The 27,237-nt window shown below is 33.4% G+C and overlaps 1 protein-coding gene across 1 annotated transcript in view; it reads right to left on the bottom strand.

Annotated features, from left to right (window-relative positions):
* Positions 1 to 329: 329 nt before the first annotated feature.
* The window catches only part of LOC150102196 (saccharopine dehydrogenase-like oxidoreductase), a 92,682-nt gene continuing 65,774 nt past the window's right edge, over positions 330 to 27,237 (bottom strand). Inside the window, exons 6-12 of the mRNA XM_090398817.1 lie at positions 22,896 to 23,038; positions 21,500 to 21,617; positions 16,735 to 16,854; positions 12,671 to 12,724; positions 6,761 to 6,884; positions 4,533 to 4,614; positions 330 to 815 (exon numbers count right to left, since the gene is read on the bottom strand). Coding sequence (XP_090254943.1) covers positions 719 to 815; positions 4,533 to 4,614; positions 6,761 to 6,884; positions 12,671 to 12,724; positions 16,735 to 16,854; positions 21,500 to 21,617; positions 22,896 to 23,038 — 738 coding nt within the window. The 3' untranslated portion in view covers positions 330 to 718. The remainder of the gene's footprint in view (positions 816 to 4,532; positions 4,615 to 6,760; positions 6,885 to 12,670; positions 12,725 to 16,734; positions 16,855 to 21,499; positions 21,618 to 22,895; positions 23,039 to 27,237) is intronic.

The raw sequence follows: 27,237 nt of genomic DNA on the forward strand, positions 1-27,237 counted from the left end.
AAAAAATAGATCTGATAGTTCTTTGTATCTTATGTAATCTTGATGTTTAAAAAATATGCAATTACATTCCTGTATCAACAAAGAACAAGATGAATTGCTCTATGGGACCATAGAACTTTTTTTGGGGGAGGGGGGGGAGCAGAATATATAAAAAAGTATTTCTTTACATTTACACCAAACTCTAGCCAGCTGACAAACTCTGGTACTCTGGAAACAGACAACTTTAGAGCTGCAAAAAAATCTTTGAAATTTTTGTAAGCATCATATTGCATTAAAATCCTAACCAAAATTATGGGTTAGGATTTTAATGGTCAGTTTAACAGAATGAATTACAGTTCTGACAACATTTTATTTAATTCTTGAATACAAAGCCATAATTCTGGGTGATGAAACACATGGACGGTAAACTCGTAAGGCATTTTTGGGTCAACAAGGTAAGAGCTTTCAATTATAACAAATATTTTACAATACATACATACATACAGAGATACCCTTAACACTGTTGGTCTTGATCTTCCATAATTTTATCAAACTTCACAAATATATAAGTTTACAGAGAATCAGTAATCAACAGTTTTGATAACTTGAACCATTATTTCTCAAAGATATTAAGACGCAAAAAAAAAAAAAAAAAAGCTGCATTAATAGCTGCATGGAATGTTAAGACACTGCTCAAATAAAAATTCAGAATTGAAAACATACAGCTGTGATTACCACATCAGTCACTTTGCACTGTATACACCAATCCACATTGATTAAGACGTTCAACCAGAGATGTTCTCCTGAATGCTGCTCCAGGGGTAATTACACCTCCTCTGAATAAAAAATAATAATAAAGGGGAATAGCATTATGACAGAATAAAGGAGAAAAAAATTCTATATTTTCTTCAAATAAATCTTTATAAATGCATTTGTAGTATGCAGAAAATATCTGTAAAAGTAATGAAAATATTTACATATTGCATTAAAATCATATTATTTAAAAACTATTTCTTGGACAATATTACAGTGATATGGTAATTTTATTTTTTGTCACCAAATTGTTTCATTCTTGCATTTGTAAAAGCAATCCAACTGTAATTAAATCAAACTTGTCTGAAGATTAAGTCTTCAAAAGGTTTGGAGAAACTGCAAACAATTTACATGAAATTTCTATATACCCCCCCCCCCCCAAATGTTACATTAGACTGTAGAAATAGCAAGGAGTCAGACTAATGGTGATATTATGGCGAGTTGAGTTACCACTGATCAGCCTAAGTGCACAAATTTTTTCATATAACCACAGAAAATTGTAATGTTACAGTGCAAAAGACTTTGTCTCAGCAATTCATGTGACACAGCTGAAATAAAGATGAACAGAAAGGCACAGGTTTGTTGTTTTCATGATTTATAACATCTATTAATTGAAAATTAAAGTTTAACTTTGATTTTCACTAGTCAATCAACAAGCAAGATTTTCAAGACATATCTGTTCAGAAGGCTATCCTTCTTGTGGACTGGTTGGAACATGCTATCACTGGAATAAAACATTTATAGCACTGTCATTTTTCTTTTCCATGACAACGTTTTCAAACACAAGATTCAACAATAAAATTTTACTCAATTACTACTAATTATATCAGCAGGATTATATTAATAGATGATGTCACTGCTCTGGTTGTAAACCTATAGTGTACTAATGCTGTGGTTTAGATAATCAGGAGCTTACTACTCTCCAAGACCAAATATTGAGCTTCTTTAAGCTATTCAAGTCTTCCAAGCTGGATAGCAGTCTCACAGGCCAAATTCCTCTACCCCCCCCCCTTTCACCAAAGACAATTAAGCATCCGTATACACAATGGAATTTAAACTATAGTTGGATCCAACCACACACTGGCGACTGGAGTTGCTATCTGCTTAGCCAGACAGGCTGGAGGAGACGTCATTCAATTGTATATGGGCTATGATCAGTAACTTTTTTTTTTTTTTTGTGTAGATCACAAATGAATGACCAGAAAGGAAGTTGGGAAAATAATTGTAGTAATAGTGAGGGCACCAATCAGGAATTAAGTTATCTACCAAAACTTAGAAAATAAATAATTCCAGGTAAAAATCCTTGTTGGTATTTGTTGGATCAAATAATTGGTTTTGGATTTACCTTCTGGATGGGACTGTCAAAAAAACTCAATCAACAGAACTCATTAAAAAAATATATATATTTTAAACATTCCCAAAAGAATAATAGTATAGCTGGAAGTATTTAGAAATTAAAAAAAAAAGAACATATGCTGCCATTGAATATATATATATATATATATATATATATATATATATATAAGAATTAGCCATATATTTTGATTAATTTGCTAATATAATTAGCAAAATATGGTGATAAACTTTTTTTAGTTAATGCTCTGGTTTTTAATTTTATACATCTCGGTCATATTTATATAACACCTCCAAGGAGTCCAAACACTCATTGCATTACATAATTTCTTGTTTATTATTTATCTGTTAACAAAGTAAAGAAACTTTCTACAAGCAAACTAAATTTGTGGCTCCCACCCATGAAAGTTTTTGTAAACTTCTAGTACATTCATACTGTCGGTGGGCTAAGGACTTTTTTTCTTTTTTATTAAATTGACTACTTTTTTTTAAGTTTATTTTTACATGGTCCAGAAATCTTAATCTAGGGACCAAACATGGAACTTTTTCAAGCTACTTCAGGCCTTCAAATAAGCAAGACAGTGGTCATTGGGCCAAGCGATGAAATTCATCTATAACCTTAAAATAAGCACAAGCATCCATGCACATGGCAGGATTCAAAACCCACAGCCTGTTGGTTAGCGAGCAGTTCGCACCATTTTAAAGATAAAGAAAAAATATTTTATTATGCAACCATGTAGACTGCAATCTATGCAGTCTACATGGTTGCATAATAAAAAAAACAGGCAGTATAATTCCTCATATGGAAAAACTGTTAACTGCTTGGATAAGCGACCAAACTGGACGATTAAACATGCCTATTACCTACGATGCAATGAGTTGTATTAAAGCATTAGCCATTTTTAAAATGCTGAAAAACCAAAAAGGGGATGACTGCAAAGAGACTTTTGCTGCAAGTAGTGAGTGGTTTGACCACTATAAAAAAGCAAACTGGTTAGCATAACATTAAAGTACAAGGTGAAGCTGCAAGTGCCAATAGAGAGGCTGCAAAATCTTATCTAGAAAAATAAGGAGAAATAATGAAAGAAGGAAATTACTCGCCATCACAATTCCTGAAGTGAAACTTTGCGAGAAAAAAATTCCATTTAAAGTGCTTCTGATAATTGATAATACACCTAGCTATCCCTCATCAGTAGCTTTTTACATTTGCAATAATGTAAAAATAGTCTTTTTATTTCTAAATACGACTTCTCTTTTACAACCAATGGATCAGGGAGTGATTGCAACATTTTAAAGCACATTATCTCAAAGAGACTTTTGAAATGTTAACAGAAGCAACTAATAAAGATGGAAACTTTTCTATCAGAGAGTTTTGGAAGAGATCCAACATTTTAGGTGCAATTTGGGTGAAGCAGAGTGCCTAGCATAAACTTACTGAAAAAACTATGAAAGGAGTATAGCATAAACTTGTTGTCCTCAGCTTAATGATAATTTCAAAGACTTTGAAGACCCAACAAAGATTGCAAATTCTGAAACTCAAGCGATCTTAGGTATGACTAACCAGTTGCAAGTGGAAGTTTCGGAAGGTGATGTTAACGAGCTGCTTCAATCTCGCACTATGGAATTCTCACCTAATGATCTCCTTGAATTAGAAACAAGGAACAAGAAAAAAATGAAGGAAAAAACAAAGAAGGTAATGAATATGAAGCTCCAACTTGGTTTTTCAATTTAAAAGGCCTAGAAGAAGCATTTAAACTTCTCGAAAAGGCAAGCAATCTTTGAATCACAAGATTCAGACTTTGAATGATTTAGTAAATTTTTCCACGAAATGAATAATGCCTCTGCTTGCTATTGAGCTATTTTAAATGAAAAGAAGTGAAATTCAATGAAGCAGATGACAAGCGAGGCCTTCTTTGAGGGGAAAAAAAAAAAGTGCACCAAAGTTTCCTAATATCTCCTACTATCTCGATGGCTGCTGATTTAAATTTTTTTTAATTTAAAATTTTTCGTATGTTATTTTTGGCCAGTAAAGTCTTTTCTTATCATTTGATATTCATCTTATATATTCCTTCTTACGAACATAACTCTTGCTTATAGCATTATTTCTAAAGCAAATAAACTTCAGCTTTATGAATTCCCAATTTACAAATGGTCGCCAGGAACCAATTAATTTGTAATGGCAGGAAGCTACCTGTATATAGAACAAAATACACTTTCCAACCATTTGAAAACTGCTACAACTATCTTATATACAGAGTAAGTTAGCAATAACAATTCAACAGAAAGTCACTAGTAATATAATTATGGCTGCCCACTTTATTGTAAAAAAAAGTCTCAATGAGCTCTCAAAACAACTGGTGGATATGACAATCTTAAGGCATACTTACGTAGATGGCATCTTATCAGATTCCTTCAATATAGTTAGACCTGCCTGCACCATACATGTAGAAGTACAAACATAACCTGGGTCTGGAACACAATATAAAAATTTAATGTGCTGACAATCTTCCTAAGATTAATTTTTGTAATCCACATCATAAAATATTCTAAACAGATATTTGAATATAATTTTAAATGAAGATCTATGATATACTGATATTTTCAAAGATTCCCACATTGCATACAATCAACTTTTTAACTCAAGAGGAGAGAAATTTTAGTAAATTTTCCCATGAAATGAATAATGCCTCATTATTTCATGGGAAAATTCAGTTGCAGACAAAGAAAAAGTTGTGGATGGAATATAAAGAATACAAATGCAATTCCAAACTGATTTCAAGTTTTACAAACACAGAGAGGCATTTGCATCTTTGTTTGCTTTAGAAAATTTGCCTGACAAACTGTGTGCTTTCTGTACCCAGTGACTATCTTAAAAAGCTGTTACACGTATGTTCTGCATCTGTAAATTTGAAAGCAGATGTTAGGACAAATGTATTAGTTAAATACGGTGTTTGGAACTAAAATAAAACTGTTTCTGGCATGCACGTAACATAGCATTTGTGCAACAACACTACACAAATTGCTACTAAATATAGTGCATAGGCTGAAAATGTCTTTGTACTTCATTTAGTGATATAATAAAAACTACTTGTAATAGATGTAGTGAGTAAAAATTCATCTACTGAATAAAAATGAATCCTATGTATTATAAGAACTGAATTCTGTTGATCAACAAAATACTAGAACATGCAAGATATCTATTACTGAAAGACAGACCTGACAAAAAGGAAAAAAACAAAACAAATGTAAATGCATGTTGGATTCGCAAAAAGATGAATAATTCTGACAATGATCAGAAATTATGTATATACACGGTGTCCGAAAAATAACTCTGAGATTTTCAATGAAATTTATTTTATGACATTTTGAAGCAGAAATGTATGTAGCATATATTATCAAAGTATGTCACAATTTGATTACCTGTTAGTGGAACTCAATGTGTGCATTATTTACAGCTCTAGACATCATATACATAGGAATTGCTTCTATGATTGCTGTTATTTTGAGTGCTAAACAAGTGTGGCATACCTGAATATGCTAGAGAACTTTGTGTATTCCTAGACTGAAAATGTGGAGGGCCTCATTTTTCAACAGGATTTTCCTGCCACATTATGCAACAATTGTGCAGAATGTGCTCAACAACTGATTCCCAGGAAAATGGACATGACTACAATGGATTTCTTCCTTTGGACTATGTAAAAGGCATTATATATCAAAGATGGTTCACATATTTACACCTTTAAATAATTTAAGTACACCAACAAACATAATATTCAGCTGAATTGTTTTCCAATATACCAACAAACATAATATTCAGCTGAATTGTTTTCCAATATATCCTAAACCAAACACATTAGTTCCCCCCCCTCCAATGCAGATTTGGGTTATAATCTAAGAACTGTTGTGATGTATCTGTCAATATGCAAGCATGAAATTGCTGCAGGTCATGATGTTTCACTCACCCCACCAGATGATTAAGGAGGCACCATCTAAGTGGCGATGTTGCAATGCTAGATGTGACTGACTGATGGAGAACAGAGGTTGAGGAGCTGGAGGTGCTTAGAATACTGCAGAACCTCAATGTGAAAACACACAGCCATGAAATTAAATGACATATCAGCTCCTGTATTACAATAATGTGCAAGAGAATTATCAGCACCTCTGACAAACCTGTTTAGGCCCAAGTATTGGGAAGGTGTTGGTTAAGATACTGGAAAAATTGTTAAAAGACAGAATTCAGGACTGGGCAGATAGGAATATGATACTTTATAAGGGGGAACATGGTTTTGTGAACGGCAGGTCTGGCCTTGGTAATTTGCTTACTTTTATAATGAAGTGACAATGGAGTTGGATAAGGGAAATGGTTACTCAAGAAAATATTGTTTATGATGGAAAACTGGGAAAAGGTAAATGGCAGCCAGTTTAATGTGACATAATGTTAAGTAATGTATTCTGGGAAGAAGAGATCACAAGCTGTGTACACTAAACTGATGGAAATCAGTATAGCAAACAAAAAGAGAATAAAGACCAAGCAGAAGCTTGTTAACTGACTCTCCTAAAAGAAATTCTTAATTTTTTTTATTAATAATACAAGAAGTACTACATAGCAACATACCAGGACCCTTGCAAACTAGCTTCATTTTCTTGTTGGGTGGTTCTTTGTGCTGATCAGTAGGCTCTGATAACTTTTCTGTCCAACCTTCTGCATTGAAAGTCATTGAGAAAGAAGTTCCCTCATTCTGAAATAAAATCTTAATATTCTCATTTATTTATACACAAATAACATACAGAAAAAAAAAATTATAAACTTACTTTTCAATAGAGAAAAAAGAAATACTAACAAACGTTCTGCTACATAATATAATCAAGCTCATACCACATAAAACTGAGAATATAGTCAAAAGACTGCGGTAGTGAATTTTCTTGAAATACCATTGCAACAAACTAGCAGACTTACTGCTGGTTTGTTATAAGTAACAAAGCTCATTATACTAACACCTCCAATAAGCTGACTACACTTCCAAAAGTGAGGTTTTACATTCTAGCGACAATTTTTTTTTTTTTAAATAGCAATCCTAAGTACAAAATAATGCTTGGATAATTTTAATGAATGATTTTAAGTGATCAGTTTATATCTAAATTCACTAAATTAAGACTAGTCTTAATAGCATTCCCCTTATCAAATTACAATTAACAAGGTCTGAACAAAGTAATCAATTCACTACTTTTTTTTTTATTAATTGTTAATATTAAAAATTAATATTAAATATTCCCTTCATATATGAAAAACAATTATATGAATGCAGCATCTATTTCTATGAAAATGAAAACAAATACACCCAAATATCACATGTGCTAACATAAGTAAAAATGACCATTGAATAAGATTTCTCAGAGAAATAAATCTATGAAATATTAGGCTTGGAGAACATAAATGGAAAGTTCACTGCACCACTTATTAGAAAAACATCTATCCAGAAATAATCAGATTACTATAGAGAAGCTGGAAGTGCTATGGGAAGAGAACCTTATCCCTTATGCATTTCTTTGATGGTAAGTAGAGAAATTCTATTTGAAAAAAATTTAGGCATTGGCCACTAGCTTAAGTGCATTAGATATGAAAGAAACTTCTGCAAAAATTATAACAAGCTTAATTCAGTAACAAATTATTATTATTGTACCCTCCATGGAGTCAGCAGACTCATCATGGTGGGGGAGAGAGGGTTTATTTAGCTGACAACATATTTATCATCCTGAATCTTAAAATCCTTAATACTTCTTGCATTAACAATTCATTCTGGTAATGCATTTCATTCACTGACAATTCTCCATGTAAAAAATTGACTCTTCACACATTCTTACAAAACTTCCAGATATCTCTGGTTCTTTCCCTCTCACCAACTCTTTTTATAATTCTTTGGATTAATCCGATAAAATTTTCTCACTAACTTAAATGTCTCTATCATATCGCTTTTCCTTCTATCTGCCAAATTCTGCAATCCACATTTCTTCAACCTCTCTCCACAGACAGTATTCCAAAGTCCTGATATTGTCTTAGTCACTCGTCTCTGGACCCTCTCCAATGTGTCCACATCACACTGAAAACCAGGTGACCAAATTTGAGCACAAGAGTCCAAGTGTGGTCTGATCAGTGATTTATACAGTAACATAAAAACTTCCTTATCCCTACATGTTAGAGCACTTTTTCATAGCAGCACTATGATGTGCAGTCTTTGCAACACTTGCAATATGCCCTCTAAAGTTTGCTGTCAACCAATGGGCACATGAAGACAGTGTTCAAAAAAAGGTTAAAATAAGTTGTCAAAGTGCCTCAATAGAGAATGCAGTAACCTCTTATGCAATACTGTGCTCATAATGATGTTTCATACTGTTTATAAGTGTCTAGGAGCTCAGTTGGTAATAATAACCATTGTTCCTGCAAAACAATCCTAAGTCCCTTAAAATTCTGGGAAGGATGAGGTTTTTAGCAGCAACACACCTATATTCCAGATGTGCTCAATAGAATTAAGGTGAAGAGAGCTGTCTGGCCTATCCATACATACAATAGTCTCTTCTTGAAGGTTCCTGAAGAGCATAATCATCGTCTAGCAGGATAAAAGTCATCCCTATCGCACCCACATATGGACGAAATAGGGGTCCAGGACTTTGTCTCTATAAGTTGCAGCATTCGTGGTTCCACTAGGAAGCACATACAGGTCAGTGCATCCACCCAAAGAGATGCCTTCCCAAATCATCACAGTACCTCCACCATAGGTATTGTTTACATAAGTCCCGATTTGATCCACAAAGTGATACCAGGCATCCTCTGATTTGGAAAGAACTAAGGACGCATTATCATCACTACTATCCATGAAAGGGACATTTATGTAGAGGTGGTGTGATTCTTAGGCCTCCTACTCAAAAGCTAAGGCTAACCAATGGTACTCATAGAAGATGCTTCTCATAGGACTTTAGACTTTAAATCTAAATTTTTTTTTACACTTGTTTTGTGAATTTTTACAATTTTAATATTGTATCCTTGATGTGTCAGTGACAGACAAAATATAGGATCGATTAAACTTGTGTTTAATTATTTATCTCTGCTGTAGCAATTCCATTTAATCTAATAATGAGTGTAATTTTAACAGTTAAGTGCTGTGGTGGTTACATCTTTGAGATTATTAAAAATAGGTCAAGTATGGATGCCTAACTGGTGGTGATGCACAATCATATAAGGTTACATTTATGCTGCTGTGAATTTCTTTTATTTTTTGTTCACCCCAAACGTGAAAAGTCACAAGACCTATAACACCACAGTGCCATGTGTGAGCAAGTGATTAAAGAGAAAAATGTAGACTGTTAATATGTTTCTTTAAAGAGTTAAGAGATTGTACTCAGTGGGAAAAACAGTATAGAGGGAGGGACTGTTCCAAAGAATAGAGGTGGATGGAATGAAGGAAGCTGATAAGTTAATTTGGTGTGTTCAAAGCTGGACAGTGTATGGGTGTTGGTCAGTGGCTTCTCTAATTTTTCTATGGTTAGAAGAAAGTAGAGGAGTGGTTGCAGCCAATTCAGAGGAGCAATATCCATGACCTATAGAAAAGGCACAGCACTGAAACAGAGCACCTATGATAAAGTGACTGAAGGAAATCTGTGATGGAGGGTCATCTATTAAGAAGATTATCCTCTTTTGAATATCATGAAGAATTTTTTGAGAGGTCTTGGGTGCTGGTCTTGCCACCTTTTAATGTACACGACGAACCTTCAACACAACTATTATCATTTCTTGCTATCTCGTCTGAAATGTAATAAGTATAGATAGAATTTCATATTCAATATGTTTTATTCTCAGCTTTTACTGAACACAGTGGTCCTGAACGATTGCTATGTTGACCATAAATGATGAAGAAAATACAGAATAACAGAATTGAAAGAATTTATCTTGAAATCACATTTTATTTCCAATAATTATTGATGATAAAATAAAAACAGAATTAAAAAAAAAGTGTGATAACAAAAAACATGATGCATACATTTTTCGTCGTCATAAGTCAACCCCACAATCGTTTAGGATCACTGTGTGAAGATCTAACACTTACCTTTATTTTTTTCTGGGTAGTTTTTTCCTGTATTCAACATAAGCCGTTTCCCTCGAGAATCAGATGCATCAAAATTCATTTTTATAAAGGCGAGTACACACAAGGTGAAAACAAGAGCAATATCTCATTGTATCTACCCAATAACTAATAGAAAGAGATTGAATACAAACAAAATGAATCGATCAGACCATGTGCAGCTCTTAGACTGGTTTTCAACAGGTCTGCGATGTCATCCTACAGCATTAGAAGTAAAAAGCGCTATCTGGACATAGTTCCTGTAAAAAGACTAATAACTCACAGTAATCGGCTACTTGTCCACTTAGTGCTCTTTACCTCGATACCATAATGGCAATAGTGCCCTTTCCAACTGGCTAATCAGCTTATTATTACACAGGAGATAGTGTTTTGCACAACTGAAAAGAACACGAAACAAAACATTAAAATATAGCTAAAACTCAATTCCATAAAATAATGGACATAGTGCCCTTTACCTCCGGTGTACAGATAATGAAAGGCAATAGACCTAAAGGAATCCACATTGCAATTCAGAGACAGCATTGAAAAAATAAAAACTTCAGAAAGAAGTGCGACAAAGTCAATGAACAAGATCTGAAGAAATACAGTATTTACTATAGTACTGTATTTATTTGTATATTAAGAATTAAAGATGTTTAAAACTGTAGTAGTACTTATTCATGAAACTATATAGATTTTGAGGTTGGGTACAGATTCTGTACCACCCAACTCTATTTCCAGCCTGTAGATGGAAAATGAATTGCATTACCCAGCATACGACGAATAATAAAATATTTTGTTTTATTATTCATCTTACACTTTGCTTATCAGAGGCCTGAAGTAGCTTGAAAAAGTAACAAAAATTGGTGTACAGACAATAGAAAGCAGTATTTCATTGTAACAGTTGAATACAGGTGGTATAACAACACATGAACTCAGTGACTTCGAGAGAGGCGTCATTGTGGGCTGTCACAATAGCAGCATGTCCATATGTTCCATTGATGCTCAACTGGAGCATCCAGTTGGCAATGTGACCAAGAAATGGAGATGCTCTGGCATCACTGGGGCAGGAAAACACCCAGGGTGGCTGCCAAAAATGACTGCCAGACAGGAGGGTGTTAAAACAGGCATGCAAAAACTGCCTACAAATGGCACAGATCATCTATGATGAGTTCCAGAGCATTAAGAACACCATGGTGGGCATTAATACTGTAAGAAAAGAACTCCATTTACTGGATTTCTATGGAAGAGCAGCAGCACACAAGCCAAACATCACAACAAACAAGGAAGCCCACATCTGGCATGGTGCAAAGAGCACATGAACTAGACAAATGACCAGTGGAAACCGGTACTCTGGAGTGATGAATCAAGGTTCACTTGTTTCTAGTCTAAAGGCAGCCTGGTGAATGCTTATTAACACAGTGTGTTGTACCCACAGTAAAGTTTGGTGGTTGTGATGGTAGAGGAAAGGAGTAATGGTGTGGGGTACATTCAGCTGGTTTGGAGTGGCACCACAGCTAGAATATCAAGGCAGTTCAGTACTTTGATATTCTAGATAATCAGGTGCTGCCTACACTGTGGAGTTTTTACGGAACAGACCCATGTTACTATCAAGATGACAATACCCCATTCCACAAAGCTGCAGTTATTTAAATGACTACCCTGGTCTGTGCAGAGTCCTACCCGCAACCCCATTAAACATCTGTGGAACGAATTTGAGAGGCAAATGAAGTCCTGAGCAGCACGTCCTCAATCTGTCGCTGAATTCGGTGCTGCTTTGATGGAGGAATAGAGACAAATTCCACCTGATGTCTGTTGCACTTGGTGCAAAGCCTCCCTCAAAAAGTGCAGGAGGTGATCAAAGCCAAAAGTGACATACCTGATATCAGGTTTTGCCTGCTGGTATCAATTTTAAATTGCTAAAATGTCAGGAAAATTATTGGTAGATAGTGTATGTACCATAAGTTTACAACGTTTCATGAATGGAAGTAACAAACAACAAAAAAAAAAAAAAAGCAATATTAATAGAAATACTCAAGTACATTTCTCAGCTTTTAAAATTTTATGGATCAGGCCATTATAGCACTTAGTACTTTCATAATCCTCCCATTTTTAACATGCTTTTAAATGTAAAAGTCCCAAACATAATCAGTTTCAAATTAAGAAATAACATATCAAATGGCAGTATTTTTTCCCAATAAGTATTTCTTCATTAGTTATATTTGTGAATGACAATACCGAAGTTGTTCTTATGCATTCTTATTAAATGCATTCATTTAATTGAAATGAAATAATACGTGAAAACCAGAATCAAGAAAAACTGAACAATTTTTTTTTCTTAACTAATTAAAATGCTTGAACAAGGCCTTTTACTAATTACACAAGATATTTTGAATATGTTTGGATCTTACCGTTTCTCTGGAAGGATTTCGAGTAAACAAACCAAATGAGAAGAATTCTGGATACTATAAAAAAGAAACAGTAAAAAAAAAAAAAAAACTTTAATAATATAAGTGGTGTCTATCCTCATTTTTAACTTACTAATATAAGAGATTACATTCCTCATAATCATAACTGAATTTGCATCATATATAGGAAATATATAAAGATATGCTTGAAGTAGAATAAAAAACAGAATATTTACTATCTAAATCAAGAAAAAAAGACTTAAGTCGCATACAAAAATCAGAAATATTTACAAATTATATTTAAAGAGTGGGAGAATAATTGCTATATACAGATGAGTACAAAAGCAGGCTAATACACATTACTTGGAAAGAAGTCAGACATCATAGTGTGAAGAACAAACAAATGTGTCACCCACCTTAATAAGCTGTAGGACCTCCTTTTGCTGCAATGACCACAGCAATGCTATGGAGTGTAATTTCCACAAGCATATGATAGTGATCAATGGGAATTTTGGAACATTCGTTATGTAGGCATTTAATGAAGTCCTAGACTGTTGTCAAGCAGATGTCCCTTTTTTATACAATAAAACCTGTGATGAATTCATCACTAAAAAACACACGTACTAATTTACAAATGATATGTATTATTTTTTATTATTATATATTTTTTATTCAAAATTAAGTGCATATTGAATACCACATTATTTCTTAGCCGAATAAGAAACTCAAAGATAGGAAATCTAATCTAAGAGTTTCATGCTGAATATAGAAAACTATAATAAGTTAGGTGAGTCCAAGCAAAAGCCAACACTGGTAGTACAATGCTAGGGCAACTCGTAGTAAAGGTGGAGCAAACTCCGATCACTGTCCTTAGTATTTTCCCATAATGTAAAATACAGCTCCTAGGAGATGTATTACTGTTCTACATTATGAGAGAAGGTCACTACCCAGACCAGTTTCGACCTTTTTTGAGGTCTTATCAGTGAGTAGGTAGACCTAGATGTAATACTAAAGGTTTCAGTAGTCAGAGCTTATTTCTTTACTGTACGAGTTGCCAAAAGATGCACCAATACAATTACTGAAATAAGAGCCAACAGTGAAGCCTGTTGGCTCTTATTTCAGTAATATATTTTTTATTTTTATTATTATTTTACATATAAAAACTTATCACTGTGGTTAGTATGTGTGTTTTTTAGAGATGTCCCTTGACCTCACCTGATGTTCCAGTTGATCCCAAAAATGTTTAATAGGTTAGAGATCAGGGCTCTATGGAGACCAGTCAAGATTGTGACATTCATGTCCACAAACCACATAGTTAAAGCAGCAGCCTTATGGCAGTGCATTTCTTGCTGAAAGAGACAGTGGCCAGTTTTGTAGAAATGCCACAAAGCAGGAAGCGGTACCGCTGTTCAGGTACCTCTGGGAGTTCAATGCTCGTGGCACCAGAGAGGTCCGAGGTCAAACCAGGAAATACAGAACCATACCATAACACGGCAGCCTCTGAATTTCATAGTTGGGTTATGCACTCTGGTAATAGATGTTCACCGGGCATTCCCCACACCCACACATCCATCTGCTCAGCAGAGGGAGTAGCGCAATTTGTCACTCCATAACACAGCTTTAGAAGCTTCCACATCCCACTGTACCTGTTCTTTGCACCACTGAAAACAATGATGCATGTTGGTTTGGGTAATGTAGGGGCTTGCATATTGCGATCCTACCACTGGTTTGTTCGTCAACTGTGAGCATTAGTTCTGAATACGTTGATGAAGATTTGTGTTCCAGTCAATGCCTGGAACTCCGCATTTAATGTGTCAGCTGACAAATGGCAGAATTTACTTATCTTAGCACCCTATGGTCGTGTTCAGTGAGTGTGATGGGTCGTTCTCTGTACTTTCATCGCAATATGGTATCACTGATTGTTGACCTGGAATGGGCCAATTTGTCAACAATTTGCTGAACAGAAAGACCTACAACATGGTATCCTATCACAATGCTTGTTTCAAACTCCATCAGTGTCAGCTTCCTTCTCAGAACCATTTCACCCAGACACAGTTGCAATGACCTGGGAGCATCATATTTTTCTATTTATACCAGCTACAAACACACAACCTGTTATATGGCACGATGCATCTTTTCCATGGGGGTGTCCATTGACTTCTTTCCAAGCAGTGTATTAATAATTATACATACATATTAAAATATTTAAACATAACTATCAATCTTGAGAAATTAGCAGCATAGTTATATTTATATAAATAAGATATATCTGAGACAAATTTGAAGCAGAGCTTGTAAACAACTAAATAAAAAACAACATAGTGAAATGAATTAATTCTTTAATTACGTTATGTTTTAGCTTTGGATTTCAAAACATGCCCTCCACAGGCATGTTCTAACTTCCAGCAAACTTCATCCAAATTTTGAAACATGAAAACAAAAAATTTTGGATGCAGAAACTTGCTAAATCTTTCTCATATTCAAATGCATTCAACCCAGCCATTCTTACTAAGGACACCATTGTTATCAACTGCATTATGAAAGTATGAAATATCTGACAGATTAACCCAAAGTGATTTATAAGGTCTTCTCAGTGATCAGATATAAAATATATTCAGCTATTTTGACATTTAGATGAAATTAATCTGTTGCACCCTAATAATTACCAGTTTGAAAGCCATATCTTGTCAGAAGTTATTCTAGGTAGCTTTCTAGTACATAATAGCAAATTATTTGTTCAATAGCTAGATCTTTAAGCCTACACCTCTAAATCAGAATTTGGAGGTGCACTTGCTTGAGAACTGAAATGTTCTCAAGCAAGTGCAAGTATTGAGACAGTATTCAAATTACCGGAGTTTTCAAAATAATCTCTGCAATAGCATTTCAAATGTGATAACTATATCAAGAGATGAGATGATATTGAAGAATATGGTAAAGAAAAAAAACCCTTTCAAAGTGTAGATTTTCTAGGTGGTAATGTGTCCAAATGTATGACATTGAGACGACTTCACAAATTAGTTTTAAATCACACGTGCCTAAGACTTCCAAGCAAAAGGCAGCTAGAGTGTGATGGTGTAAACCAAGACTGTTGTGGAGCCAACAGGACTGGAAAAAGGTTCTTTTTAGCAATAAAATTATGTTTTGTGTGTCCCATGGTCATGAAGGAATACGTGTTTGGCGTCTTAAGCAAGAAGCATTTGATAAAGAATGCATGAAATTTGCAACCTCTGTCACAATATGGGCTTGTAAGCAGGTCCAGGTAGGCTGTTTATTGTGTACAAAAGAGTCAACTCCAAAGTGTACCTGGAAATTCCTGAGCACTTTATGTTACAAGAATCTGAAGATTTGTGATGTGATGGTTATTTCCTTTTTTAGCAAGATTCAGCTTCTTGTCACACTTCCAAGACCACTACTAGATGGCTTAAAGAAAGGCAAGTCAATGTAATTCCTTGGCCAGCAAACCCACCAGATTTAAACCCAATTGAGAATTTGTGGGAAATTATGAAGAAATGTCTTCAAGAAGTTGCCTCAAGAGACAAAAACTAACTTGTTTCTAGTCTGTAGACTAGAAATATTTTGATAAAAAAGACTGAACTGCTAATAAATAATATGCCCAACCATTTATGAATGTCATAAAAGCTAAAGTGGATGCAATAAAGTTCTAATTATCATGGTGTTTCCATTTGACTAATTTTTATGCATTTATTTTTGCATTATTCTAATATTTTGAACCATGTTAAAAATGATTCTAATTTTGTGAATGTTTTCAAGAAAGTTTTCGTATAATTTATATTACATTTTTGTGTGTTTACATGGTTATATAATCTACAAAGTACATAGATTTTGATGATGCTAATTCATATTTGGTAATAATTATTTTCTATGCAATAAATTAGATTTGGAAATCATTCAATGCATTTTCTTTGATTATTCTGATTTTTTTTTTGATTTGGAGGTGTATTATTATTCATTCAGAGCAGCTTTGCCATTGTCTGTCTTATTTGGTGTCAAAAAACTTTATTTGCAATTATCAAAAAAATAATAATAATAAAAAAAAATACAATTACCTTTTCTAGCAAGCTCCTTCCAATTTTAAAGGAAGTCATACCATAGAACACTGCACCCACAAGCACAGTCATAATTGTAGCAAATAACGAGGGCAAACAAAAATAGGTTTGGATTTGTGTCTGAAATTAAAAAGTATTACATTTATTAATTGCAAATCTGTCATGGTCAATAAACTTGATTTCATATAAGCCTAACGGATACCATGCTAGGTCAGTTAGCCCTACATGCACATAGGGTTAACTGACAGGCAAGCCAGAGCAGATTATATGCAATAAACTTGAGACTAAATATGAAATTGTTAAAAACTTTAAAATATTAAAGTTAATATTTCTCTAGTGTAACTAGCATCAGATGTTAATACAGTGATAAATTAAGGAACAATCCAACAAAGTCTCTCAATTTGTGTAAAGATACTGTTGTGTCCCAATTTACGATTATTATGCTTTCAATTATCCTTACAAGTGAAACTCTACTTATCTTTATCCAAAACTTGTCTATAAACGAGATATCACCCAAATACTCAAGCTTTTTCTCCCCTTAGTGTCCCTAATATTTATTTTATATTGTGCTTTTCAGGACATTTAGTTTAAGATATAAAATTCAAAAACAAGGAGTAATTACCTAAATATGTCTGAGTGTGAAACTAATATGCAGTCGTGACCTTTATCTCGTAATTTAACAAAATATCCCCTGCATGATTAGGTTCGTATGTTTTTACAAGTGGTGCATTGGGCAGCAATCTCAGATAACTGTATTTTCAATGAACAAAAGTTTATTAAACTCTTAAACATGGTACAATTCAATTTCTATCATATGAAATTCAATTCAATAACTAAGAAAAAATTTACAAATTAACATTAGCTAAACACAAGTATTAGGCTAAGATCCTATAAGGGAATTGCGATCATGCCGTCATAACAGATTCTATACATAGGAACATACATATATAATCCCAGAACTAATTAACACTTTACTTAACCCTTTGCTAGTCTGAATGCACTATAATGCTGTATTACCATGGACATGTATAATCAGTTTACTCTAACTTTCTAAAACAATATAGGTTAAACTATCCTTTCGCTCAGCTAATACATACTTTTGACCTTTGAAACTCTCTTAAATAAAATACAATGTACATACATAAATCTCTGGGCACATGAATACTTATTAAATAACAGTAACAAGCTTACTCTCACTCTAATCTGACATGTACTAAAGTCCTAGTATAACTCTCATTAATCTCTTCGACTGTCCAGTAATTGAACAATGATTACAATTACATACGATTTTAATTAACACGAGATTTTTACAGTACCTTATTGACTTGGGTCTTCTACACTGGTCTCTACCTTTTTCCGATTGTACCTTCCTAGGACGAACTCTTCTATAATCTATCACTCCTAAGTTCTTTTGGCATTAAGCTGGGTTTTCACGATCTTTACTTTTTGTGCTTGAATTAAGGACACACTTAGGATCATCTATTCTATGGCTGTGAAATTCACCACGTGGGCACTGACTTCTTTATAGATATCTTTCTCTTGTTACGATCACTGGATGATGAAACATATAGACAATATCGTCCTTCTTTTAACTATACGGCATTCCCGTTTCTTAAAATAGGAACATAGAATCAAAATCTCGCACACTTTGTTTCCTTGTTGTGTCGGATGGAGATAACTCCTAACCCATCACTCAGGAAAACCGCGTGAGACCTATACGAAAATTTGTGAAGAAACCTCTGAGGAAAAAAAGCCTTCTTTCTTGTAACTAAACGGCGTTCCTCGTTTCTTACAATAGGAACACGGAATTGAAATCCTGCTCACTTTGTTTCCTTATTGTGTTGGGTGGAGATACAACTCCTAACCCATCACTCAGGAAAACCCAAGAGACCTATACAAAAACTCTAGAGAAATCAAAAAGCCTTTTTTTTTGGGGGGGGGGGGGTTTCCTAACCCTTTTATACGATGACCCCTACCGGCACCTTCTTCAATTTCTTTTCTTTCCCCCTTACTGGAGTCAATTTCACTGACCAATTAGAGTGCCAATAAGTTTTAAAAGAGGTAAACCGTGAGTAGACATATCGGTACACAATAAATAACGGAAAAAACTCACGTAGAAAGATTATTTATTAGTATAATTTTCGCCTTTGACACACAGGCGAAAATTATACTAATAAATAATCTTTCTACGTGAGTTTTTTCCATTATTTATTGTGTACCAATTAGAGTGCCGTTTTTCTGCCAAAACATGCTGCGGTCTGTGTGCACGCGACTGACACGTGACGACGTCTCAATTCGGGAATTGACCTTGAGCAATGGTCTTTTGTTTAAGCTAGCCTCTATGTCATCTATACTAAATTAATCCCCTTTCCAAAATTTTCTAAAAATTTACTCAAATATTTAATCTCTTATTTCAAGTGTAAAAACTAGCCTCTCACATACAAATTCTTATGACTAATCTTCTTTGTCTTACTTAACCTATTTTTATCATATCACAACTGTAATAAAATTCCCTTTTTTTTATTATTTAGTTAAACAATTTCAGCTATAATTTTCACTTGGATACAAGCATATTTTTCTTTCTTTAATTTGTATGTATTAGCTACTTATACAAGGTTTTTATTTTTATTTTTTTCTTGTTACACCAAAGATAACCGAAATTTTCACATTCTTAAATTATCAGGGTGTAACAATACAATACTGAAGTTAGATTGTTAATTAGAAGGTCAGTACACTACTTCTTTAATAAAGAACATAACATTTACTGTATCTTTAAAAGAAATATGCAAAGTTAGTTTAATAAAAACAAAACTATGAAATTGTGTACACTTTCTAATCAGCCATCTCATTTGTCCTTAAAAATGATTCGAAAATTGACCTCTGCTAGGAAAACCTCCCCCAGGAAATTCATGACCACCCTTCTGATATATCTTTAATATATTTATTATTTTATGCTAATATATTTATTAATATTTTTGGTCATCCTTTTACTACTCAAGAAACTGAAATTAAGATTCAGCTAAAGGCATGAATATGCCATTACTTCTAAATAAATTCCCTTTTCTGACTCTTGGTTAGCTGAGTGGTTAATATATCCACTGTCCAAACCAAAAGGTTGTAGATTTGAATCTCACCATGGAGATGAATGTTTTGCATACTTTAAGCATTAAATTAAATTTGTCTGGGTCTGAGAGGCTATCCTGATCATTAGAAGCTTGAAGTGGATTTAAGCATTCCATACTTGGCCTCTAGTGCAAGGTTTCAGGTCATCCATGGTACTAATATTAATGTATTTAACTACAGACTAACAGCCCTTCACTGTTATGATTCATAAAACAAATATTAATATTGAGGCTTCATGACTTTTCAAAGCAGAAAGTGCTAATAAATTCCAATGAGGTAAAAGTTTTGTCTAGGGTTTCCAATAGTTATATTGTAAAAATAATAATAATCTTTGACTATAAAGGACTTCTTTCAAACAATATTGTAATTACCAAGGCTGAGCAAAGGAAGAGCAACTATCATGTCTTATTATACAAGAACGAACCATCTAAAATTGAACACCTAATGATCTTATCAAATAACATCCAAGTTAAAATTTTGGACAAGTCTGTATTCTAAGGTGTTTTTATCTTGAATACTTTTTTATGGCACTTATTCAAGTTACTGAGTGAATAACTGTCATATAAAATTCTGAAAAATCAGAAACTCTTAAAGAAACTGAACAAGCAGGAAGATGAAAAGCAAGCAACAATTCTGAATGGCAAATATGTAAAACATTTCACCTACTTACACTTTTTTTTTCTTGTGAAGATAGTAAATTATATATGGAAATAGACAAAAAGAACAAGCAAAGTCAATATGGATGAACAGATTTATGGAATAAGAAAATTTGGGCAAAATATCAAATTACCAGTATATGAAGATTCAAACCAATTTTAACTTATGGATCTGAAAGCTGAATGATAAGCACAAACAATTAATTGAAGATTAGAGGCCACAGATACAAAAGTTCCAAAGAAAATTAGGAGATTGATACAGCATCAGTGGCAGAATCATTAATAAGATATTAAAAGGAACTCAATATAGCTACTTTTCAAGAACATGCGAGTAATTCTAATTTAAGACTATACAGAGTATGGCAAATCATGTAAGAATGGGAGAAAAGCAAAACAGATTTGTGTATACCAGGAAACTCGCCTATAGAAAGACCAAGATCCAGGTGGACTGATGCAGTTAGTACTTCACAAAACTAAAATACAAGTCCTGACAATGTGACAAATAACAGATTTCATTTTTAAAAGAGAACTGTTTAGGAAGCTAGTAATAATGTAAACTTACTTATATAATATTATACTATCGTGTACACCTTTGGAGAGTACACACCAGGAGATGAATTTGATAGTCCTTAAAAGTTTAGTCATTGTGTTATCTCTGATGCTAGTATTACACTAGAGAAATATTAGCAATAATTTTAACAAATTTGTATTTTAATCAGCTTACTGCTTGGCATTATAGTATTAGTAGCAACAAGTACTGTGTTATTATTAAATGCCGTTATTGTTGCTGATTTTCTATGCTTACTAGAAAAAAAAATTCTTATAAGCTTTAACTTAAACATGACTACAAAGATAATTGTAATAACTTATCTGCAATGAAGCAATAAGCTCAACACAAAATTAATTTGCAATATTCCCATAAATTTAGGAAACTTAACTTGTCTGGACAAATACACAAAATCTTAACTGAATACATAATTACTTACCGGTTTCTCATTAAAAAATGCATAATTATAGATCTGACTACGAAGGGAAACTGCTTTGTCACTACCAAGGAATGGAAGACACCATTTATTAGTCACTTCACTCTTGTGGATTGCAGATCTAAAGAAAAAAAAAAGGCCAATTTACTTTAGTATAAAGAGCTAATAAGCTTCATTTCGGCAATGAAAACATTACTTAAATTAAAGGGATATTAAATCCTGCATAGTTTTAAAACCGAATAAGAAACTCAAAGATCGGAATCAGAGAGTTTTTAAAACTATGCGGGATTTAATATCCCCTTAATTTAAGTAATGTTTTCATTGCCGAAATGAAGCTTATTAGCTCTTTATACTTAAGTAACTTAATGGTTGCACCTGTTTGGAAATCTCGTTCGCAGAGTACATAAGTTCTTTTCACTATACACTTTGGTATTAGGTCTAGCTACTCACTGATGAAGCCTCAAAAAAGGCTGAAACCGGTCTGGGTAGTGACCTCCCTCCATAATGTAATAACAGCATACATTTCCTAGGAAATGTGTTTTTACATTATGGAAAATACCTAAGAATAGCGATCTGAACTTCCTCCACCTTTGCAACAAGTTGCCCGGTATTGTACTACGTACTAGGATCACTTGCATTGGCTAACGCTAGTGTCGCCGATACTTTATAGTTTACTATAATCGGCAAGAAACTCTCTGATTCCGATCTTTGAGTTTCTTATTCGGCCAATTTACTATCTTGCAGTTATTTTTCAATGATTGTTCAAGCAAAATTCAATACTTATTAAACTATACTGTACTGTACATATTTTAACCACCTAGCTCTCATTAAAATATGCCATAAAAATGATCCAGTATTCAAATTTTTAGGAAACTTTGCATCTTCATGAAGATTTTAAATATTACAAGAAGACAGAATTTCTACACATTGGATCATTTTATTCCTAACATTAAAATCAGTTTTACCCCCCCCCTCGTCCCCTTACCACATTCAGCTTGATTCACTGGCAATGTTCTTGGATGCACTTAATATTGACAATTTCCAACTAAATATTTTCAAGAAAAAAAAAAAGCATCCAAAAATGTTTCAGTATAGCTGCAGATTCTTTAGAATATGGAAACAAAAGACCCAGACAATCTTTATTTTTTACTCAATTTAATTTGAAGATAAATTTATTGTGTAAACACTGCCAGAATTAGGTTTGAAAACTTCTTAATAGCCTAATAATCAGATCAGACAATGAATGAAGTTGCCCAAATTGATCTTGATTAAGCAAATCTTTCATGAATTTCGAAATTAAAAATGAATGCACCATTTATATTCCAGTGCATCACAGCTAGGTGGTTGAAAAGTTCAGCATTATTATCATAAAATAAAGGCTAGTTTAGCAGGCACTCACCGACGAGCAAGACGAAACTTGTTTGAGGGAAGTTCCTTTTTAAATACCTCTTTATGTAACTGTCTCCTTAGCTTTTTGAGTTTATGAGAATTGGATATACCATGAACTGCAGATTGCCAGGTTCCAAAATTTACTTTATATCCCTATTTAAATGAATAGAGTATTTTGAATTATTTTGTAAAAAATGTGTCCTATTCAGCATAAAAGTAGGAAAAAAAGTTAATTTTAAAAAAGATCATTCCTTAAATAACAAACACCTCACCTTCCATAACATTTTTTTTTTTTTTTTTTGCATGTGCAATAGATTGCACATGCACCCCTTCCACCCCACATTGCATGTGGGAGTGGAAGGGGTGGTGAAGCGCAATACATAGCCTCTCCAACTCAAATGTCAACCTCATCTTCCCGTGGTCCATCCTGTTCTAAAAGTACAAACGAGGCACTGGCGACCGAGTATGGGCAGTATAACCTTAACACCCTAACAGAGTAAATGCTGTTAGATCTGCCTGTCCAGAGGCGTTTAGCAGCCCTACCACTGGACTTACCCAGCGACAGGTTAGTAACCTGCCCTGGGGAAATTCAAAATACTTTCAAGTTTCATGCAAAGAAAAGCCGGACGGACTGTCAGGGAAAAGACCACAACCCAGGAAATGGTAAATGAAATTGGAAAAAGGAACACATAATGAAGATTGCAACATGGAATGTGAGAAGCATTGCACACAAAGAAGAACTTGATAAACAACTAAACCAAGCTAACATAAAGATATGTATAGTAACAGAAACAAAGAAAAAACAAAAAGGTACAAAAGAAACAAACAACTATATACAAATCTACAGTAGGGTAAAAAAAGAAGAAAGAGCAAAAGCAGGTATAATGATTATGGTGCATAAATCCCTAAAGAACAATATTGTATATTACAACTATTTGAATGAAAGACTAATAGAAATTAGACTCAAGACATTAAGAGGCCACATAACAATAATTGGTGCATAAGTGACACCTCTTCTTTTCCCTCTTCTGGTGCATATGCACCAGAAGAGGGAAAAGAAGAAGACAGTAATATATTTTATAAAGAATTACAGAATGCCATAGATAAAATAAACAAAACAGACTATTTACTGCTAGCAGGAGACTTAAATGCCAGAATAGGAAACAAAAAATACAAAACAAACATAGGTAAATTTGGGCGAAGATACATGTAATCAAAATGGTCGCAGATTGCGCGATTTTGTCATTTATAATAATATGAGAATAATGAATTCAATGTTTAAACACAAGGAAATACATAAATATACTTGGTCAGCCAGAGGATACAAATCAGTAATTGACTACGTTATCACAAATTTTAAATTAGCAGAGTTAATTTTAGATGTAAGAGCATATCGAGGTTTTGAATTAAACTCTGATCATTACATGGCATCAGCAAAAATTCGTTTTAAACCAAAGTGGCTAAAAACACAGAATTGAAAATTCTTACCAGTCAAGCTACAAAATTTCTTCATGACAGGATCCTCAAGTTAGACTACAATATCAAAAATGCACAAACTTAAAAACAGAAACCACACATGAATCAAGTGACATAGAAGATGAATGGGAAAATTTGAAACAAATTCTCACAAAAGCAGCAACAGAAACCTTAAGAATAAAGCACAAATGGATTAGAAAAAGAGGACTACGAGACTGGAACAAAGAAATAGAAAATATAATAAAACTGTCCAAAAAGGACAGTTACCAGAAATGGCTAAATTCCAAAACAATAGAAGCAGAAAGAGAGTATAAAAGAAATAGTGCAATTGCAAAAAGAAGTAAGGAAAAAACATAGAGAAAGATGGAACAATTTCGTAACAGAACTAGAAAAGGATTTATTTAAGCCACAACCCAAAACCTATAAAGTAATAAAATACATGAATAAAGAAATAAAAGAAAAGATAAAAATACAAACAATAGATTTAGAAAAATGGGTGACCTATTTCCAAAATCTCTGCACAGATGAGAACAATGAATTAAAATTTTATAAGACAAAGAATGACCTAATAGAAAATATCACAATGTTAGAACTGAAAAATATAATAAAGAAGATGAAAAATAGGAAAACGCCAGGAGAAGACAATATAAATATAGAACTATACAAAAATGCAGGTGAAAAATTTAATGAAAGACTCATGAAATTTTTTAATATGGTTTGGATGTCCGAAAAAATCCCCAACTCATGGAAAAAAGCACTGGTTATCCCAATCTATAAAAAAGGAAATAAAGACAATTGCAATAATTATAGGGGAATTAGCCTGCTGAATACAGGATATAAAATATATGCAAGAATATTAAAAGAGAAACTAAGCAGCATTGTAGAAAACAAATTACTAGAAGAACAAAACGGTTTCCGAAAAGGCCGATCCTGCATAGATCCAATTTTGACTTTAAAATTATTAATAGAAAAGAGAAGAGAATTTCAAAAAGAAACACAGGTGGCGTTTATTGATTATGAAAAAGCCTTTGACAAAATTAGTAGACAAAAATTGTTTAAAATATTATCTGATTTAAACATACCAAACCAACTTTTACAATCTATTCAAGAAATATATACAGGAAATAAAATAGCAGTTAAATTAGAACACACCTCAGAATGGAAAGATATATCAAGAGGGGTATGACAAGGATGTACCCTCTCACCTCTGCTTTTCAATATATATATAAATGAAATAATAATCTGGAAACAGCATAACCCATTTGGTATACAAATGACACCGCAAATGAAGATAGATACACTACTATTTGCAGATGATCAAATAGTATTAGCTACATCAGAAGATGACTTACAAAGATCATTAAAATCATTAAATGATATCTCAAAGCAATATAATATGACAATATCCAAAGAAAAAACAAAAATAATGGCATTCAAAGGAGAAAACCCAATAAGAAGTAAAATAGTGATAGATAATAAAATACTAGAACAAGTAAACACTTTCAGATACTTGGGATGATGTGATCTATCATACGAAGAAGAAAAAGACAGACGCTAAAATATCAAACTTTGTCAAAGTAAATGGCATAATAAATAATATATTTAAGCCATCCCTGGTACAAAAACACACTACAATCAGACTATATAATGTCTTGTCAAAACCAACTCTACTATATGGAAGCGAAACATGGACCATGAAAAGGAAAGATGAAAAACGAATTCAAACAACAGAAATGAAGTTCCTCAGAAAAACAGCTGGATATACCAGGTGAAACCACAAAACAAATGAAGAAATCTTACAATCCCTGAAAATAAAACCAATTAATCACTACATAAGACAGTATAAACAAAAATGGCTAGAACATTTAAATCGAATGGACAACAGCAGACTAACAAAAATATTATACAGATACAAAATAAGTGGAAAAAGAAGAATCGGAAGACCAAGAAAGAGATGGCATGAGACCGGAACAGGCCACATGGCCTAAATTCCATGTTAGGAAGAAGAAGAAGCAATCTGCCTAACAATATTGCTTTTTAGTGATCATACTGTCAGTGTTTGTATACTTCATATGTACATGGACAAGCTCTTAGACCATTTTTTTTTTTGTGTTGTAAGAGAAAATCTGAGTTGCTAAGAAGTCTTCATCAGGCCAGATAGTGATAACTCAAATCACAGGCTAGTGATTCATAGCAAAAACCACTCACTTTTGTTAAATACCTTTGGTTAAATACCTTACATTTCACTATCACCACCATCCACATTACCTAGTCTATAACAACATCCCACCAAGTATTTGATTCCATTCACCTCTATCTCATGCCATACTGCCTCAAAACCACTGGCACTATTTCCATCTTGCATCTCTACTTTGTATGGACATAACTCTTTCTCTATCATCAATAGTACTCCCCCTCCCTTTTTTACCCCTTCTATCCTCACGAAACACATCATACCCTTCATCTCTATTCCTGTCAGGATGTCATCCTCTTCCAACCATAAAATTTCCAACCTTGAAATGTTATATAACATTTCAAAATTATTTAAAATGTAATTCTGGGTTTTCATAATTTCATACTCTTAGTTTTCTTTCTTATGTCTTCCATTATATTTTGCATTTGTACTTTTCACATTTTGTGTGCTCTGTGTATCATTTCTGTCGATTTGTATTGTCATACAATTTCATGCAACTATTTTTCTTGCAATCTTTTGTTATATTTGGGACCATTGCTGTTTAACTTGTATATTGATGATATTAAAAAAAACTCTGAATGGTGATATGTAGTGTTTAAAGACAATGCAAAGCTCGGAAGAACTATGGGTAGAGCAGAAGTGGCTTTATAAGATGACTTGAATGAAACGAATCAATGGGCAA

The sequence above is a fragment of the Typopeltis vanoorti genome, chromosome 10 (assembly GCF_054136105.1).
Source record: "Typopeltis vanoorti isolate ZY-2024b chromosome 10, IOZ_Tvanoo_1.0, whole genome shotgun sequence".
Lineage (NCBI taxonomy): Eukaryota > Metazoa > Arthropoda > Arachnida > Uropygi > Thelyphonidae > Typopeltis > Typopeltis vanoorti.